The sequence below is a fragment of the Catharus ustulatus genome, chromosome 10 (assembly GCF_009819885.2).
Source record: "Catharus ustulatus isolate bCatUst1 chromosome 10, bCatUst1.pri.v2, whole genome shotgun sequence".
NCBI lineage: Eukaryota > Metazoa > Chordata > Aves > Passeriformes > Turdidae > Catharus > Catharus ustulatus.
In genome coordinates, this window is record NC_046230.1 from 24,886,640 (window position 1) to 24,903,948 (window position 17,309).

The 17,309-nt window shown below is 45.0% G+C and overlaps 1 protein-coding gene across 2 annotated transcripts; it reads right to left on the bottom strand.

Moving 5' to 3' along the window:
* Window positions 1–4,538: 4,538 nt before the first annotated feature.
* On the bottom strand, window positions 4,539–17,011 carry MFSD1 (major facilitator superfamily domain containing 1). Of its 2 annotated transcripts, XM_033068429.1 has the most exons (16): window positions 16,908–17,011; window positions 16,767–16,819; window positions 16,095–16,207; window positions 15,629–15,671; window positions 15,210–15,277; window positions 14,235–14,343; window positions 13,065–13,167; window positions 12,000–12,098; window positions 10,860–10,971; window positions 10,021–10,077; window positions 9,089–9,245; window positions 8,231–8,328; window positions 7,076–7,188; window positions 6,655–6,702; window positions 6,455–6,515; window positions 4,539–4,578 (listed from the first exon to the last, which is right to left on the bottom strand). In XM_033068429.1, exons 1-16 carry the CDS (start codon window positions 16,924–16,926, stop codon window positions 4,566–4,568), a joined length of 1,266 nt encoding a protein of 421 aa, XP_032924320.1. In that variant the 5' UTR covers window positions 16,927–17,011; the 3' UTR covers window positions 4,539–4,565. The 2 variants fall into 2 exon arrangements, with proteins under 2 accessions (XP_032924320.1, XP_032924322.1); XM_033068431.1 differs by lacking the exon at window positions 4,539–4,578 and having other exon boundaries at window positions 6,160–6,515.
* Window positions 17,012–17,309: the final 298 nt, after the last annotated feature.

Sequence of the window (17,309 nt, forward strand, 5' to 3'; positions counted from 1 at the left end):
CCAAATATTTCTGGAACAAAGGAAAAGGAAAGCTCCAAATACTTCTGGAAAAAAAGGAAAAGTCCAAACATTCCTGGTGCTCTGGGAGCTTTGGGCTGTGTCCATTCCCTGGAGCCTGGAGTGGAGCAAGGAACATTTCCCTACCAGGAGGGGCTGAAATGAGATTTTCTGTCGTGTTTTCACACCAACATCCCCAGGAATTCCAGAGAATTCTGACCAAATGGAAATTTTGGTGGAGTCCCCACCCCTGGAATTCTCAAAATCCAAGGCAGTGACCCCTGAGCTCAGAGCTGGATTTGATGGCTCCAAAGAACTTTTCCAGCTTTCCCAGCCCTGTAATTCCAGGATTCTGCCAAACCCTTCCAAGGCCTGGGAGGATCCCTGAGCTTGGCCAGGGTTAAAGCTCAGCTTGGGGAGTTTTGCTTCCCTGAAAACCAACTTTGTTCCAAACCAGGGAAATGATGGAGGCACCCAAATTCCTGAATTTAGCCCTGAATTTGAGTTCCTGATTCCTGCAGCTCCCCCAGGGGAACCTCTCTGCTGTGTCCATGAAAAGCTCAGGCTGGGATCACAGCAAACCCAAACTCTGTTTTCTACCTCAAGGCAGAAAAAAGCAGATTAAAGCCCCAAAAAAGCCACTCTGGGAATGTGAAACGTGAAGCAGGGAGGAGCTCCTGGATCCTTTTGGTTCACTGGGAGGGGAATTGCTGACTCTGTCCCAGTGATGGATCTCCAAAGGATGTGCAGGGTAATCAGCCTTTGCTCCTGAGGGCACTAATTGGGTTATGGACAAACCCTGGGCAAAGGCAGAGCAGGAAATGCAGCAGGAAAGGAGAAGGGAAAAAAATATTCCATGTAAAGGGGGGAAAATGGAGTCTGTGCATTGTGCCCTTCATGTGACACCTTCAGAAGGATTAATGGGAGTGGGAATGTCACAAAAAGGGGTGGATGTGGCTGTGGAAATACCATAACCCTGGAATGGTTTGGAGGGACCTTAAATCATCCCCAGTGTCCCCTGTCCCATGGCAGGGACACCTCCCTGGTTTGTGGGGACATTAAATCCCCCCAGTGCCACCCCTGCCATGGCAGGGACACCTCCCTGGTTTGGGGGGACATTAAATCACCCCAGTGACCCCTGTCCCATGGCAGGGACACCTCCCTGGTTTGGGGGGACATTAAATCCCCTCCAGTGCCACCCCTGCCATGGCAGGGACACCTCCCTGGTTTGGAGGGACATTAAATCCCCCCATGGCAGGGACACCTCCCTGGTTTGGAGGGACATTAAATCACCCCAGTGCCCCCTGTCCCATGGCAGGGAAATCAATCCAGGCAAGCTGGGATGTCCCCAGAGCCTGCAGTGCCACATCTCCCCCCTCCCATCAATCCTGGCACCCCCAGGAGCTGGGATCTCACCTCCAGTCTCACCAAACTGCTGCAGGGATTTGTTTCATCCCAGCTCCTGGGAAATTTGGTTTAGGAGCTCTTCTAAGCCATGCATTTTCTGATAGAGGAAAGTCAAGGTTTGCTCTGGATTTCATCTTCATGGGGGGTCAGGAATGCAGGATGGGCAATGAGGGACACCCCAAAATCCTCCTCTGGTCCAGCCAATCAAAGCTGATTTGTTTCTATTGCTACACTACAAAATAACCCCCAAAATCCACATCTGAAATACCAAATAAAGTTAGAAATCCATGCAATGCTCACCTGCAGACATCCTGGGAAGAAAGTTGGATTTTTAACAGTCCTGAAGTCTGGAGTTGAAGGAAATTTCCATCAGGGTTTAGGGGACACCTGAGATGTCCCAAAATTGATGATTTGATGTTCTCTGCCCATTCCAGCTGCCAGCAGGGGTTTGGGATGTGCCAGCTCCCCCAGGACTCAATCCCTGCCCTTCCCAGAGCTCTGGGAACACCTCAGCAATTCCCCTCCCCAAGGGCTGATGATGATTGGAATCACTTGAGGAGCAGCCCCTCGTTTACAGAGCCACAGCTGCAAAAGCAAAACCCCAGGAAGAGCAGCTTGGCCAGGGGAAACACTGCAGGAATTTTTTCCTCCTGTTCCCTGCAAGGCCCCAAATCCCAAAGGGATGAGAAGTTTTCTTCCAAAGGTCAGGCCCAGATCCATCAGACAAAGCTCAAAACCTCTCCAGGGATTCCCTGCAGGGATGGGGACTCCAAACCTCCCTGGGCAGCCCCTTCCACCTTCCAGGAGGAAGGGACCCCTTCCAGCACCTCAGGGTGCTCCCAACCCCTGTAAGAGCTGGAAATGAGGGATGGCAACTCCAGAGGGCTCCTTAAAATGCTGATTATTGTATTTAAATGATGCAGCAATTGATTTATTTGTTATTTAAAATGCTGGTTATTGTATTTAAATGATGCAGCATTTGATTTATTTCTTATTTAAAATGCTGTTTATTGTATTTAAATGATGCAGCAATTCACAGGTCGTGGGTGACAGAGCCCAGCTCACAGGTGACAGCCTCAGCTCTGGGTTTGTCTGCAAAACCTCCTCTAGTTCTGGTCACAATGCATGATTTACTTTTCATTGTAGATCATTTTAACACCTGCCAACCAATCAATACTTTACTGTTACCCACAGCCCATCACAATTACTGACATTGCCATATTCCTGTTGTTATTTTCCAATCACACACAGTCAGTGTGTTACAGTTTGAGCTAGAAGTTGTTTTTCAGTTTTCTTGCTGTGGAAAATTCTGAGATCTTTTCTCTACTTGCAACATGGCATTTTTGTTTGTCTGAAAATCTTTTTGTTGGTAAAAACATCTCCTGTTTGAGGTGGATTTATCCTTTGCTCTGAGTCATAAAAGCCCCTTCCAACTCATTGCTCTTTGCATTCTTAGTTACCCAGTGAGCCTGGCTCAGTAATTCTTTTCCTCTATATCTAAACTTGCTATAATTTCTATTTCTTCTTCAGATTCTACATTCAAAGATCTTTCTGTTATACACAAATACCTGTGAGACCTCCCTGTCAAATCCTCCTCGTTCCCAACCACACCCAAACCCAACCCTGCTGTAACTCAGGTCCCAGAACGAACCCCAGCCCCAGCCTGGAAAGTTTTTATTCCCATTTTCCAACATTCCCAGGCTGCAGCGTGGCAGTGCTGACCTCTAGTGAGAGATCCCTGGCACAGGGAGGATTCCTGGGGATCAAAATCCCTTCCCAGGGGCACCCAGCAGATTCTGAGCAGATGGGCTCAGTGAATTCCTGGAGAGGTTTTCAGTAAATCCATCCCTGCCCAGGCAGGGTTAAACCTTTGCTCAGCCTCAGGGGCTGCAGCTCCCAGGGGAATTTGCAGAAGTGGCCCCAGGGCTGGAGCAGAGAATTCAGCAACTGAAACCAAAGCTGAGGGAACAGGAACTGCAGGGCTGGGTCACACAGGAAATGCCAGCCCAGAACTGCTCCAACAAAACGGGGCAGGGGTCAAGAGAAGCAGAAGATGAAAAGCAAAATTCAATTTAATTCTCTCCCTCCCCAAGAAAAAATCATCAAAACAGCCATGGGGGCCTTTGGATTCTGAAAGAGAAACTTCCCCCAAATTCTCCTCCCTTCTCAGGGAAACAAAACCACCCCAAGAGCCCCCAAAGGCAACAGCAGAACCCCCAAAAAACAAAACCACAGGTGCCAGTGTCCAAGGGAGGGTTTTCTTTAAAACCACCCAAAATCCCCAATTCTCCTGGCAGCAATTTTGCCAAATCTTTGTTCTGGCTGAGCCTCTCCTGCTCTGCAAAAGAAAAGTAGCAAAAGAGGAAAACCCTGCCAAGCAGGGGATTCTTGCTTTTGGGATATTATTTAGTATTTTAATGTTGTTGTTTCCATACCTAGGAAATGTTTTGGGTATCAGGTGGGTGAGCCTGAGCTGTGCAGGGATCAATAATTCAGTGTACAGAGAGGCTGATTTCTGCAGGTTCCTTTTATTTCATTCCAACATTTCAGGAGGAACAGAAACCTTTTGGTTCTGCAGAGGACAATGTGCTCAGGGAGCTCCTGGAACAACTCTGCTCTCTGTTAAACAAACTTTCATCCCTTAAAATAAACATCACAATACAAAGAGAATGGAGAAGGCAATAAAAGACTGCTCAGCAGTCTCAGAATTCTGAAATCTCTACAAAAAAAAGTCCATTTGAGCACCTGTGGCTCTTTTTTCCATTGTGTTGAAAAAACCCCAAGCTGTAAATGCATTTCAAAAGTGGTTTTTGCATGAAGGCAGTGACAGAAGCAGCAGCACAGAGCTGCTGTGAGCTCTGGGTGAGAACAAAAATCGATTCTGGATCAGAAAGTTGCAGCCTGTGAGCTCTGGGTGAGAACAAAAATCGATTCTGGATCAGAAAGTTGCAGCCTGTGAGCAGAGGTTTGAGTCAGGCTTTACTCCTGTGGGGGCAGAGCTCAGCCAGGGCCTCACCCCAGCAAAAAAAAATGGAATTTTGGTGTTGTTAAAACAAAGCAGGAGCTGAGGGAAGCCCAGGGATGGATCCTGCAGGGAATTCCAGAGGAAGCCAAACCCTCCTTGGAGCTGCTGCAGGCTCCCAGCTCAGGGTGGGCAGAGCTCAGCTCTCCTTTCTGAAAGAAATGGGACAGGAATTAAAGAAATGGGACAGGAATTAAAGAAATGGGACAGGAATTAAAGAAATGGGACAGGAATTACTGCAAGCACTGGGGCATCCCAAATACCCCAGGATCCCTGGATTGTCACACAGGGGTGACAAACATTGGGATATCCCAAATTCCACAGGATCCCTGGAATCCCTGAATTGTGACACAGGGGTGACAAACACTGGGACATCCTAAATCCCACACCAATCCTGGACTGTTACACATGAGAGACAAATATCCCAAATCCCACAGGATTTCTGGAATTGTCACACAGGGGTGACAAACACTGAGACATCCCAAATCCCACAGAATTCCTGGAAACCCTGAATTGTGACACAGGGGTGACAAAAATGGGACTGGGGCATCCCAAATCCCACAGGATCCTGAATTGTGACACATGGGTGACAAAAATGGGACATCCCAAATCCCTGGAATCCCTCAATTGTGACATAAGGGTGACAAGCACTGGGATGGGCACCCCAAACTCCACAGAATCCTGAATTGTCACACATGGGTGACAAAAATGGGACATCCCAAATCCCACAGAATCCCTAAATTGTCACACAGGGGTGACAAAAATGGGACATCCCAAATCTCACAGGATCTCTGGAATCATCACACAAGGGTGACAAAAATGGGACACCCCAAATCCCTGGAATCCCTGAATTGTCACAAACAGGACTGGGACATCCCAAATCCCACAGGATCTCTGGAATCATCACACAAGAGTGAGGGCAGCTCTGTTTGGACACAGAATTCTGAGTTTTGGGGTGTTTGTATTTTAAAAAATGGATTAAAAATCCTTGTGGCTCAAGGGGACTCATCACAATTAAATCAGGTTTTGATTTCCTGGAGTTTTCCTCAGGATTAATGTGTGGGAGTAACAAGGAAAAACCTTTTTAAACCCCACAAGTCTCTGGATATTTTGCTCACAGGTGCCCTGGGTATTTTGGGATTAATTTGAGTAGCACCACATGGACACAGTTCAGTTTTACAGGAAAATAAATCCATTTGTAAAAAATCTCTTATTAGAAATTATTTCCCTGCATCAAACAAATTACAAAATATATTCTATAATTCTATAAATTTATAGAATTCCATTAATTCTCTCTATAAGGTGAGATGTAATTATTTCTTAAAAATTAAGAATTCCAATAAAATTCAAGGAAACTAAAGGAAAATTCAATCCCTCCAAGATGTGAGGGAGCTGCTGAGCTGAGTTAGCTCAGAACATTCCACAGGAAAAATTCCCAGCTGCAATTCTGCAGGGGTGGTTTTCAAAGCTGGCATTTGCCACCCAGGGATTGATTTTTTTTTTTCATATAAAAATGTTCAATTAAGAATAATTAATCAATTTTATTGGATGAACCAACCTGGTCAGTGCAGCTGTCCCTGCCCTTGGCATGGATGAACTTGAAGGATTCTCCCAACCCAAATGATTCCATGAGCAGCCAAAATTTCCTTATTCCAACCATTCCTGAGGTGCTCCTTTTCTTTTAAAGGAACTGAATCCCATTTTATGGAGTTCTGCCCCATTTTCTTGTTAAAAATAAAAACTCCTGGTGACATTTGAGCCAGATGTGACCCCAAACTGTGATTTAAACTCCACATTTCCTACCCCATTTCAGCTGAAATAAAGGGAAATAAAGGAAAGCAGAGAGGAAAAGTGGCAGGAAAGGAACCTGGGAAATGCTCAAATATTGACTCACAGGAGGCAGGGACATGAAATCCTCAGACAGACTGCTAAGAAAATAAACCCAACAGAAACCAGAGTGCAGAAATGATCTCCTTAATCCCTCCAGGACATTTCCAGGGCCCTGACATTTCCTGGCTCTGTACTCACTCTGAAGCAGCTGCTTTCTGCAGTTTTGCCCTTTTCTTTGCAGACCAGTTGAGATCACCACCTGGAACAGCAATGGGAGACTTTTCAAACTGGGATTTTTGGGATCAAAACTCCTCTCAGGAGCTCTCAGAGCACTGAGAAATCAGAAGGATGATTTCACACAAGAAGGAATTGAGGTAGGAGAAGCTGCAAAGACTCACCTGAGAGGTGATTCACAAAGTACAGCATGACCACAGCTATGAGTGACACTGCAAAAGCAAAGGGACACTTTTAGACATTTATTTGACAATAAATGAACAGGTTTAACCCACAGCCAGAATTTTATTGGTAGTTGTAACTCAGAGTTTTCTGCTTTTGTAAATCTCCCTGTGCTCACAGCATGTGATAATTCAGAAAGGACTTTAATTTAAAACTTGTAATTTACACTTTTAAAGCATTATTTGTCCACTTTTTAAACACTGAAATGTTTCACAATTCAAGGAAACCCCAAGCACTCCACTGGCTGTGAGTTCATGCCAACACTGACATTCCTGTGAGAGGAATGATTCCTGTTTTGCAGGAATATGAAAACCCCCAAAACCCCAAACCCCCCTGGAGGCACCCCCAGCACCCCACACTCACAGCACACACAGGCACTGAAGAAGAGCTCCAGGAACAGGTACCCCCTGGTGTCCAGGATCATTCCAGCTGCTATGGCAATCACTGCCAGGCCCAGGTTCTGGATGGACTGCATGCTGGGACAGAGCAGAGCACCCCTGAGTGCTGTTCCCAGCACCAGGGATTGGTGTTTCCTCAGGGAAAGCTCCTCAGTGCCCCTGGAGCTGATGGGAGAGGCACTTCCCCCATTTGTTGGGACATGGAAAGTTCCTCTGTCCCAAACTCACAGCCCAAAGCAGGCAGGAATTCCTGCTGCAGCCCTGGAGGAGCTGGGAACAGCAATGGGGTGGATCAGTGCTCCAGGGAATGGTTTGGGGTGCAAGGACCTCAGAGCTCCCCCAGCCCCTGGCAGGGACCCCTCCCACTACTCCAGCCTGGCCTGGGGCACTGCCAGGGGTCCAGGGGTGCACAGGGATCCAGGGAATCCCAGCCCAGCCCCTCCCAGGCAGGAATTCCTTCCCAACATCCCATTTCAATCTCTCCATTCCCCCTTGTCCTGGCACTCCAGCTCCTTGCCCAAGGTTCCTCTCCAGCTCTTTGAGGCTCCCTTCACTGGTATCCCATCCCATCCCAGCCCATCCCATCCCATCCCATCCCATCCCAGCCCCTTCCAGCCAGGAACTCCATCCCAATACCCCAACACCCCAATACCCCAGCATCCCAATATCCCAATAACCCAACACCTCAATATCCCAATATCCCAACATCCCAATATCTCAATGTCCCAACATCCCAATGTCCCAACATTCCAATACCCCAACACCCCAATACCCCAATGTCCCAGCATCCCAATACCCCAATATCCCAATATCCCAACATCCCAACACTCCAATACCCCAACACCCCAATGTCCCATCCATCCCAACACCCCAAAATCCCAATATCCCAACACCCCAACATCCCAGTACTCCAACACCCAATATCCCAACACCCAAACATCCTAACATCCCAGTACCCAAACATCCCAACATCCCAGTATCCCAATTCCCCAAGACCCCAGCACCCCACCCACCCCTGCCCTCTGTCCCTGTGTCCCACCCCTTGTCCCCAACCCCTCCCCAGGCAGGACAGTCCCAGCCCAGCCCCAGCCCCACCCCAGATGAATTTGGGATCACTCACAAGCCATAGGCAGTTCCCAGCTGGTGCTCAGGGACAACAAAGGCCACCATGGGCCACAGGGCACAGGCCAGCAGGGAATAGGCCACACCCAGCAGGGACTGGGGACAAGGGACACACACAGGGGTCAGGGCAGAGCCAGCCTGAGCTAAAACCCCAATAATGCAAACAGTGCCCTGCCCAAACAATTCTCTCAAGAAATCTGCCCTGAATAATGCAGATTATTACTGAGCTTCAATCCAGCACAGCAGAGTTTGAGTAACAGTAATAAACTTCAGAAATAAATTAAAATAACAATGCTTAGGAGAAAAATAAGTGGTTTGAGTAATAGCAATAAACCTCTGAAATAAATTTTAAAATAAAATTTTCAGAGAAAAGTGAGTAGTTTGAGTTATAGTAGTAAACTTCAGAAATAAATTAAAGGAACAATTTTTAGGAGAAAAGTGGCACAGGAACTCAGGCATGGAGTGAGGAATCTTTTCCACCTCACAACACCCAGAACAATTCAGCGCCAACCCCACTGCTCATTTTCTATTTATGAAACAAATATTTGATATTTGATTCATGTTTAGGTGTAACCCCCAGCAGAGGCTACCATGGCTATCCAGGGGTTCCAATATTTACATTTTATTCCCAATGTTGATATTTTATCCCCAGTGAGGTTACCATGGCTATCCAGGGGTTCCAATATTTACATTTTATTCCCAATATTGATATTTTATCCCCAGGTGAGGTTACCATGGCTATCCAGGGGTTCCAATATTTACATTTTATTCCCAATATTGATATTTTATCCCCAGGTGAGGTTACCATGGCTATCCAGGGGTTCCAATATTGATATTTTATCCCCAGTGAGGTTACCATGGCTATCCAGGGGTTCCAGAAGGTGAAGGCCAGCAGGATGTGTGAGCCCAGAGTGCTGAGCACAGCACACAGCACCCAGATGATGTTCTTGCCAACCTTGTCCACCAGGAGCCCGAACACCGGGGACATGGGGGCTGAGATGATGTACACAATGCTGCAGAGAAATCAACATTTAACACTGGACATGGGGTGAGATGATGTACACAATGCTGCAGAGAGAAATCAACATTTAACACTGGACATGGGGCTGAGATGATGTACACAATGCTGCAGAGAGAAATCAACATTTAACACTGGGACATGGGGGCTCCTTTAGTGTTGTTCATAAACTACTTTTATCACTCACAAAGAATCACAAAATACTATAATAAAAATAAAACACAAAATTAAAATAAAACTAAAATAATTAAAATAAAACCAAAATACTGAAATAAAATAAAACTAAAATACTAAATTCAATACAGCTAAAATACTAAATTCAATACAACTAAAATAGTAAAATAAAATAAAACTAAAGTAATAAAATAAAAAATAAAATACTAGAATAAAACTAAATACTAGAACAAAACTAAAATAATAAAATAAAACTAAAATACTAAAACAAAACTAAAATGCAAAAATAAAACCAAAATACTAAAAAGAATACTAGAATAAAACTAAATACTAAAATAAAACTAAACCAAAATACTAAAACAGAACAAAACTGAAACACTGAAATAAAATAAAACTAAAGTAATAAAATAAAAATAAAACACTAAAATAAAACCCTTCAGAGCTCTTTCTTTGTTTTTAATAAAAACCACATCCATGTTCCCCTGTGAAATGATTTCTCTGCTTCACAGCAATCCCCAATCTCTTCCCACCTTCCCAGAGCCCCAAAATCCATCCCAACCCTGGCAGTGCTCCTCATTAAATCAATCCCAATGTACCTGTTAATTGCACTGGCTTCCTGAGGGGAAAATCGGAATTTTTCAATAAAGAAAACCCTGAGGGAAGGAAAAAAAAAAATATTTAGGGAAATGCAGACTTGAAGGATGTGAAACCAAAATTAAATTAGACAAAGACATGAGAATCTCATTTACAAAAAGTTAAATAGAGTCTTGGCAAAAATATCCCAGATTCTTATTTGTAATTAAAATTTTGATTTTAATTTAAATCATTCAAATCAGACTTTGGGGAAAACATGAGAAGTCCATACCCAACATTTAACCCAAATAATGAGAAATTGGGTTGTGTTTGTGGAGGAATCCTACAGGACACCAAACCCCAGCCCATGTTTTAAACCTGTCCCCAGTTTTAATCAGGAATTCAGCAGGAATTCAGCAGGAATTCAGCAGAAATTCAGCAGAAATTCAGCAGAAATTCAGCAGAAATTCAGCAGAAATTCAGCAGAAATTCAGCAGAAATTCAGCAGAAATTCAGCAGAAATTCAGCAGAAATTCAGCAGAAATTCAGCAGAAATTCAGCAGAAATTCAGCAGAAATTCAGCAGAAATTCAGCAGAAATTCAGCAGAAATTCAGCAGAAATTCAGCAGAAATTCAGCAGAAATTCAGCAGGGATTCAGCAGGGATTCCTGAGCTCTGACAAGCCAGAGTGGCAATTCCCACAGGGCTCAGCTGACAAATGGGAAGTTTTTTTGGGGAAAAGCTGGGAAGTTTTTTGGGGAAAAGCTGGGAAGTTTTTTGGGGAAAAGCTGGGAAGTTTTTAACCATTTAGGTGAAAAGTTGCCCAAACTCCAAGGGAGCTGCTGGAGAAGTTGGCACTTACTTGCCCAGGCCAATGAAAGGGAAAACTGCAGCGTAGTAACACACACAGATGACAAAGATCAGCCACAGGGACAAGGAGAAATCCTTCACATCTGTCAGCTTGATCACTTCTCCTGCAGGGGGACACAGCAGGGATCAGGCAGGAGAAAAATCTGGGGCTCATCCCCATGGGAACATCCCAAATCTGGGGTTTATTCCCATGGGGAACATCCCAAATCTGGGGCTTATTCCCATGGGGAACATCCCAAATCCCAAATCTCCCCTAAAGTAAATCTGGGATTCATCCCAATGGGGACATCCCAAATCCCAAATTCCCTCCTAAAGCAAATTGGGATTCATCCCCATGGGGAATATCCCAAATCCCTCCTAAAGGAAATCTGGGATTCACTCCCATGAGGAACATCCCAAATCCCCCTAAAGCAAATCTGGGACTCATCCCCTTGGAAACATCCCAAATCCCAAATTCCCTAAAGCAAATCTGGGATTCATCTCCATGGAGAACATCCCAAATTTGGGATTCATCCCCATGGAGAACATCCCAAATCCCCCCTAAAGCAAATCTGGGGCTCATCCCCATGGGGAACACCCCAAATCTGGAACTCATTCCCATGGGGAATATCCCAAATCCCAAATTCCCCCTAAAGCAAATCTGGGATTCATCCCCAATGGAACATCCCAAATCCCAAATCCCCCTAAAGTAAATCTGGGGCTCATCCTCATGGGGAACATCCCAAACCCCCCTAAAGCAAATGTGGGATTCATCACCATGGAGAACATCCCAAATCTGTGGCTCATCCCCATGGGGAACATCCCAAATCCCAAATTCCCCTAAAGCAAATCTGGGGCTCATCCCCATGGGGAACATCCCCAATCCCAAATTCCCTCCTAGAACAAACCTGGGATTCATCCCCATGGGAACATTCCAAATCTGGGATTCATCCCCATGGAGAACATCCCAAATTCCCTCCCAAAGCACATCCCTGCCTGGTTGATTAAATTCCCTTCCAGCCCAAAGCAGGCTGGGATTCCATTTGATCTCAGATAGTTTAATAAAATTAAATTTAATAATTTTAAAAATTCATTTTAATGTAGTAGTTTATTTTTAATTGGCTGGAGTTGTCCCACATGCCCCAGCACTCACCTGTTTTGCCCTGCTCCTTGCACAGCAGCTTCTCTGCTCTCCTGTCCAGGTAAGCCAGGACTAAAGCACAGCTCAGGGAGAACAGACAAGTGACTCCACCTGAGGGAGGCAACAGCACACAGTCAGCTCATAACTCCAGAAATTTGGGTTTTCAGCCCAATTAGAGCAGATTTTGTTGGACATGTCAAGGTACTCCAAGTTTACAGCAGCTTTAAGGCTCAGGTGTAAAACTGCAGCTGCCCTGCAGCACAAACTGAATTGATTTGATTATTTATTTTATTATTTAATTTATTGATTGTATTTCAAACATCAGCACCAGTCCTCCTGAGCACAGCCAAGCTCTCATGTGCACCTGGCAGGAACAGGAACAAACCTGGCTTTATTCCCACACCAAAACACCCCCCAAAACTGTTCCAATTCCACTTTCACACTCACAAGCTCTGACACCCCTCAGAAACATTTCCAAGCCTGCCCTGTGCTCAGAGGATGGGAAAGATTTCATCTCCACAAGAAACAAATTTGAATTTGGCAACCTCAAAAATGCCACAGCATTTCAGAAGCTGCAGTGAGCTGAGAGGAAATGAGGATTTGATACAAAAAGTGTTGGAATTGCTACTCCTTGTGCTGCTTTTAAGTGATTGATAAATGCTCTTAAGTGGCAAATAAATGCTCTAAAGTGGGGAATAAATGCTCTTAAATGGGGAATAAATGCTCTAAAGTGGTGAATATATGTTCTTAAATTGTGAATAAATGCTCTAAAGTGGGTAGTAAATGCCCTTAAATAGGGAATAAATGCTCTAAAGTGGGAAATAAATGTTCTTCAATGGTTAAGAAATGCTCTGAAGTGGGGAATAAATGTTCTTAAATAGGGAATAAATGCTCTAAAGTGGGGAATAAATGCTATAAAATGGGGAATAAATGCTCTGAAGTGGCTAACAAATGTTCTTAAATGGTAAATAAATGCTCCAAAGTGGTGAACAAATGTTTTAAAGTGGTGAATAAATGTTTTACAGTGGTGAATAAACAATGGACACCCAGGTGACACCAAGCCCAAGCATCACTGACCTATGAGCAGAGCCAGGCCGAGGGTGCTGGGCCCAGCAGAGCCCAGGAGGTGCTGCACTCTGGAGTAGATCCAGCCCATAATATTCATGTTGACCGTGCTCCCCTAGGCACAACAGAGCCATGTGAAGATCCCAGCATGTCCCAATTCAGCAGCCACACCAGTGTTTGATTCTGATGTCACCCAGGGAATTAAAGCAGCAGCTGCCTTGGGAACAAACTGATCACTGGAAATCATTGATTAGGGAAATAACATCAGACTGGAATTTTATACAAGCCTGGAAGAGTTCTCACTCCTGAGCAGTGAATAAATCCATGTGCAGGAGCTCAAACTGATTGATCAAACAGGAAATCCAGCTGTTTAATGATATTGAATCTGTTTGATTGATATTGAATGTGACTGATACTGAATCTGACTGATATCAAATCTATTTGACTGATATTGAATCTATTTGATCAAACAGGAATTCCAGCTATTTAATAATACTGAATCTATTTGATTGATATTGAATCTGATTGATACTGAATCTGTTTGATTGATATCAAATCTATTTGATTGATACTGAATCTGATTGATTAAACAGGAATTCCAGCTGTTTTATTGACAGTGAATCTGATTGATATTGAATCTATTTGATCCATATCAAATCTATTTGACTGATATTGAATCTGATTGACATTGAATCTGTTTGATTAATACCAAATCTATTTGATACTGAATCTGATTGATCAAACAGGAATTCCAGCTGTTTTATTAATAGTGAATCGATTTGATTGATATTGAATCTATTTTATATTGAATCTGTTTGATTGATATTGAATCTGTTTGATCAAACAGGAATTCCAGATGTTTGACAATATTGAATCTATTTGACTGATATTGAATCTATTTGATTGATATCAAATCTATCTGATTGATATTGAATCTCTTTGATTGATATTGAATTTCTTTGATCAACCAGCACTCCCAGCTGACAGGCACCAGGAATAAACATCTTTTCCCCTCCTTTTGCCCCCAGAGCAGGATCCATGGCTGCAATCCCAGGGCTGGCACCACAGGAGAACAGCCCCAGCCCCAGCAGGGACACACCTGCAGTTAACACCACCCAAAAGCAGCTCCAACACGAGGAGCAGCTCCTCTCCCATCCCAGCTGAGCCCTGGTGCACACTCACAATTCTGGCCATGCTGAGCTGCAATCCAAACACCAGGTTTAACTCCTTGCCCTTGAACCAGCTCACTGCATACGTGTTCTGGGCCACAGCCAAGGACTCCCCACCAATCCTGGAGACAAAACAAAACATCCCAACTGCAGCAGGCACAGCTGACAGCTCCTTGGCCAGGGCACAATTCCACAGAAATCTGGCTGTGGACAGGCAGATTGAATACATATTTATATGTACAAGGCAACAGAGAGCAAAGATTCAAAAATGGAACTGCAGTGGTTGAAAAAGAATTGGTGGTGCCACAGTTTTCATTCAGCAACACCTGGGTTCTGTTTCCTAAGGCACACAAGGAAAAGAAGTGGAGATCTTGCATTAACACCTGCAAAATCTTGTTCTTGTTTTTCTAAGTTACACAAGGAAGAGAGATGGAGATCTTGCATTAACACCTGCAAAGTCCTGGGTTTTGTTTCCTAAGCTACACAAGGAAAAGAAGTGGAGATCTTGCATTAACACCTGCAAAATCTTGTTCTTGGTTTTCTAAGTTACACAAGGAAAAGAAGTGCAGATCTTGCATTAACACCTGCAAAGCCCTGGGTTTTGTTTCCCAAGTTACACAAGGAAAAGAAATTGAGATCCTGCATTAACACCTGCAAAGCCCTGGGTTTTGTTTCCTAAGGCACACAAAGAAAAGAAATTGAGATCCTGCATTAACACCTGCAAAGTCCTGGGTTTTGTTTCCTAAGGCACACAAAGAAAAGAAATTGAGATCCTGCATTAACACCTGCAAAGTCCTGGGTTTTGTTTCCCAAGTTACACAAGGAAAAGAAATGGAGATCTTGCATTCCTCAGCTTCAGAGACCTCAGAATCCCCCAATTTTGGCTCCACGTGGCAGCACTTTTCTAGCAGAGTTTTCTGGGGTTTGTTTCCAAAGTTTCCTACATGGCCTTACCTCCAGGAGCACAAACCTGCCCCTCCAGACTCACCCAAATATGAACCTGCCCACTTCCATCAGCCAGAACGTGTTGAACAGAGCTCCCAGAGCAAACACCACCTGCAAACAGAGCAAAGGAAAATGAGAATTGTGCATTTCAGGTGTGGAACAGAGCAGAACTGTCTGAAAAGCAGCAACAAAAAGGATTTTCCCTTCCCAGAAATACTTCACATCCAATTCCTGCTCTTTTTGGTTTTTGCTCCCTCTGCTGTTCATCATCTCCAACCTGGGACTGTGTCATCCTCCACCAATTTCACATCAAACACATTAAAAACGTGGATCCTTCCCACAATTCCTGTCACATTCCAAGGTTCCCTTTCCCAGTACAACCCAGGGATGTCCCATTCCAGTTCTCAGCTGTCTAAAGTGAAACACAAACTGCAGCCCCAGATCCTCCCTCCCTGCACTCACCTGCCCAACACACACAAAGATGCTGAATATGATGGTGCCCAACCTGGAAAGGAAATAAAATCACTTCATGCATAACCAGAATCCTTTTTTTTCCCTTACAAAACATTATTTTAGACCTACAACACAAGGTTTTTAATATTATAGGGATATTATTATTATTGGGATATTATTATAGGGAAACAGGGGGAGGTGGATGGGCAATTAAAAGATCACTTTTAAATCGTGCAGCTCAACAATTCCCATAGAAAGCAAGGAGCTGTTTTTGAAATGAATTTATTTAAGTTGTAAAGGAAAGGAAGCTATCATTGCTAAAATTTTATTGCTAAAAACCCTAAACTGCACAGGGGAAAAAATACTGAAAAGGTTGATTATAACCTTGAAAACTTTTATATTATAAAGTCCAAACTTCACCTGCAGGTTCAGCTCATCACTCCCTGCACACGAGTGACACAAACTCGGCACTCACCGGATTCCAAACACTCTGTCAATCAGGAAACCCCCAAAGAAGCACAGCACCACGTTGGGCCAGGAGTACCAGGCATAGAGAGCCATGAACTGGGCTGTGTTCACCTTCATGTCCTGCACAGCACAGGAAGAAATATAAAAACTGATTATTCCTGAGCTAGCTGCAGGGACACAGAGTAAGTATTCAGGAAGAACCGAGTAGAAATAATTTTCTGTATTTCACAGAATTTCTACATGGGTTGGAATGGAAAGGATTCAATTTTCTGTAATTCACATAATTTCTACATGGGTTGGGATGGAAAGGATTTAAAGTCCATTTTTGTTCCAAGCCCAAGAACTGGGCTGTGTTCACCTTCATGTCCTACAGCACAGGGGAATTATAAAAACTGATTATTCCTCGGCTAGCTGCAGGGACACAGAGTAAGTATTCAGGAAGAACCGAGTAGAAATAATTTTCTGTAATTCCCTGGATTCCTAGATGGACTTAAAGTCCATTTTGTTCCAAGCCCAGGGACACTTTTTTTCCCCTATCCCGTGTTGCTCCAAATGGCCCCTCGCAGGGATGCAGGGGCAGGCCCAGCCTCTCTGGGCACCCTGTGCCAGGCTCTCCCACCACCCAGGGAACAGAAAAGATCCCTCTCCCCGCTTTCCAAGCCCCCTGACAGCGACTCACCCGCTGAACCTGCGTTTGCAGCGCGGCCGGGTTGTCGTAGCAGAAGTAGCTGCCTGCGGGGAGAAGGGGACGCCTCAGGGCTCTGCCGGCCACCCCCACCCGGAGCTCCCCCGCCCGCAGCCCCCCGGCCCCGGCCCGCACCGAATCCCAGGAAGCACATGAGGGCCAGGACGAGCAGGCGGTGCGGGAGGCGCCGGGGGTCGCAGGCGGCGGGCAGGGTGCGGGGAGGGCCCGGGGAGCCGCCGCCGCCATCGCCGCCCTCGGCGCCCAGCAGGGCCCGCTCCTCGTCCGCCATCGCGCCCGCCTCACGTGAGGGGCGGCACGTGACACACGGCACGTGACACACGGCACGTGACTTCCGGTCACGTGGGGCACGCCCGTCACGTGACCGTTACCATGGCAGCGCCGGGATGGGGCCTGGGGCCTGCGAGGGGCCCTGGGAAATGGGAACGTGAAATTAATGTAAAAGTTGTACATGTGAGTGTAGGTAAAAATGCAAGTGTAAGTGTAAATGTCAGTATAAAATGTCAGTATAAGTACAAA

Bases quoted from the DNA above. Each gene is read 5' to 3' on its own strand.
- MFSD1 (XM_033068429.1), bottom strand. The intron at 15,672-16,094 runs GTGAGTGCCGAG...TTTCCTTTCCAG, and splicing joins GACAGAGTGTTTGGAATCCG to GTTGGGCACCATCATATTCA. The intron at 7,189-8,230 runs GTGAGTGATCCC...GCTCTGTCCCAG, and splicing joins CTGGGAACTGCCTATGGCTT to CATGCAGTCCATCCAGAACC.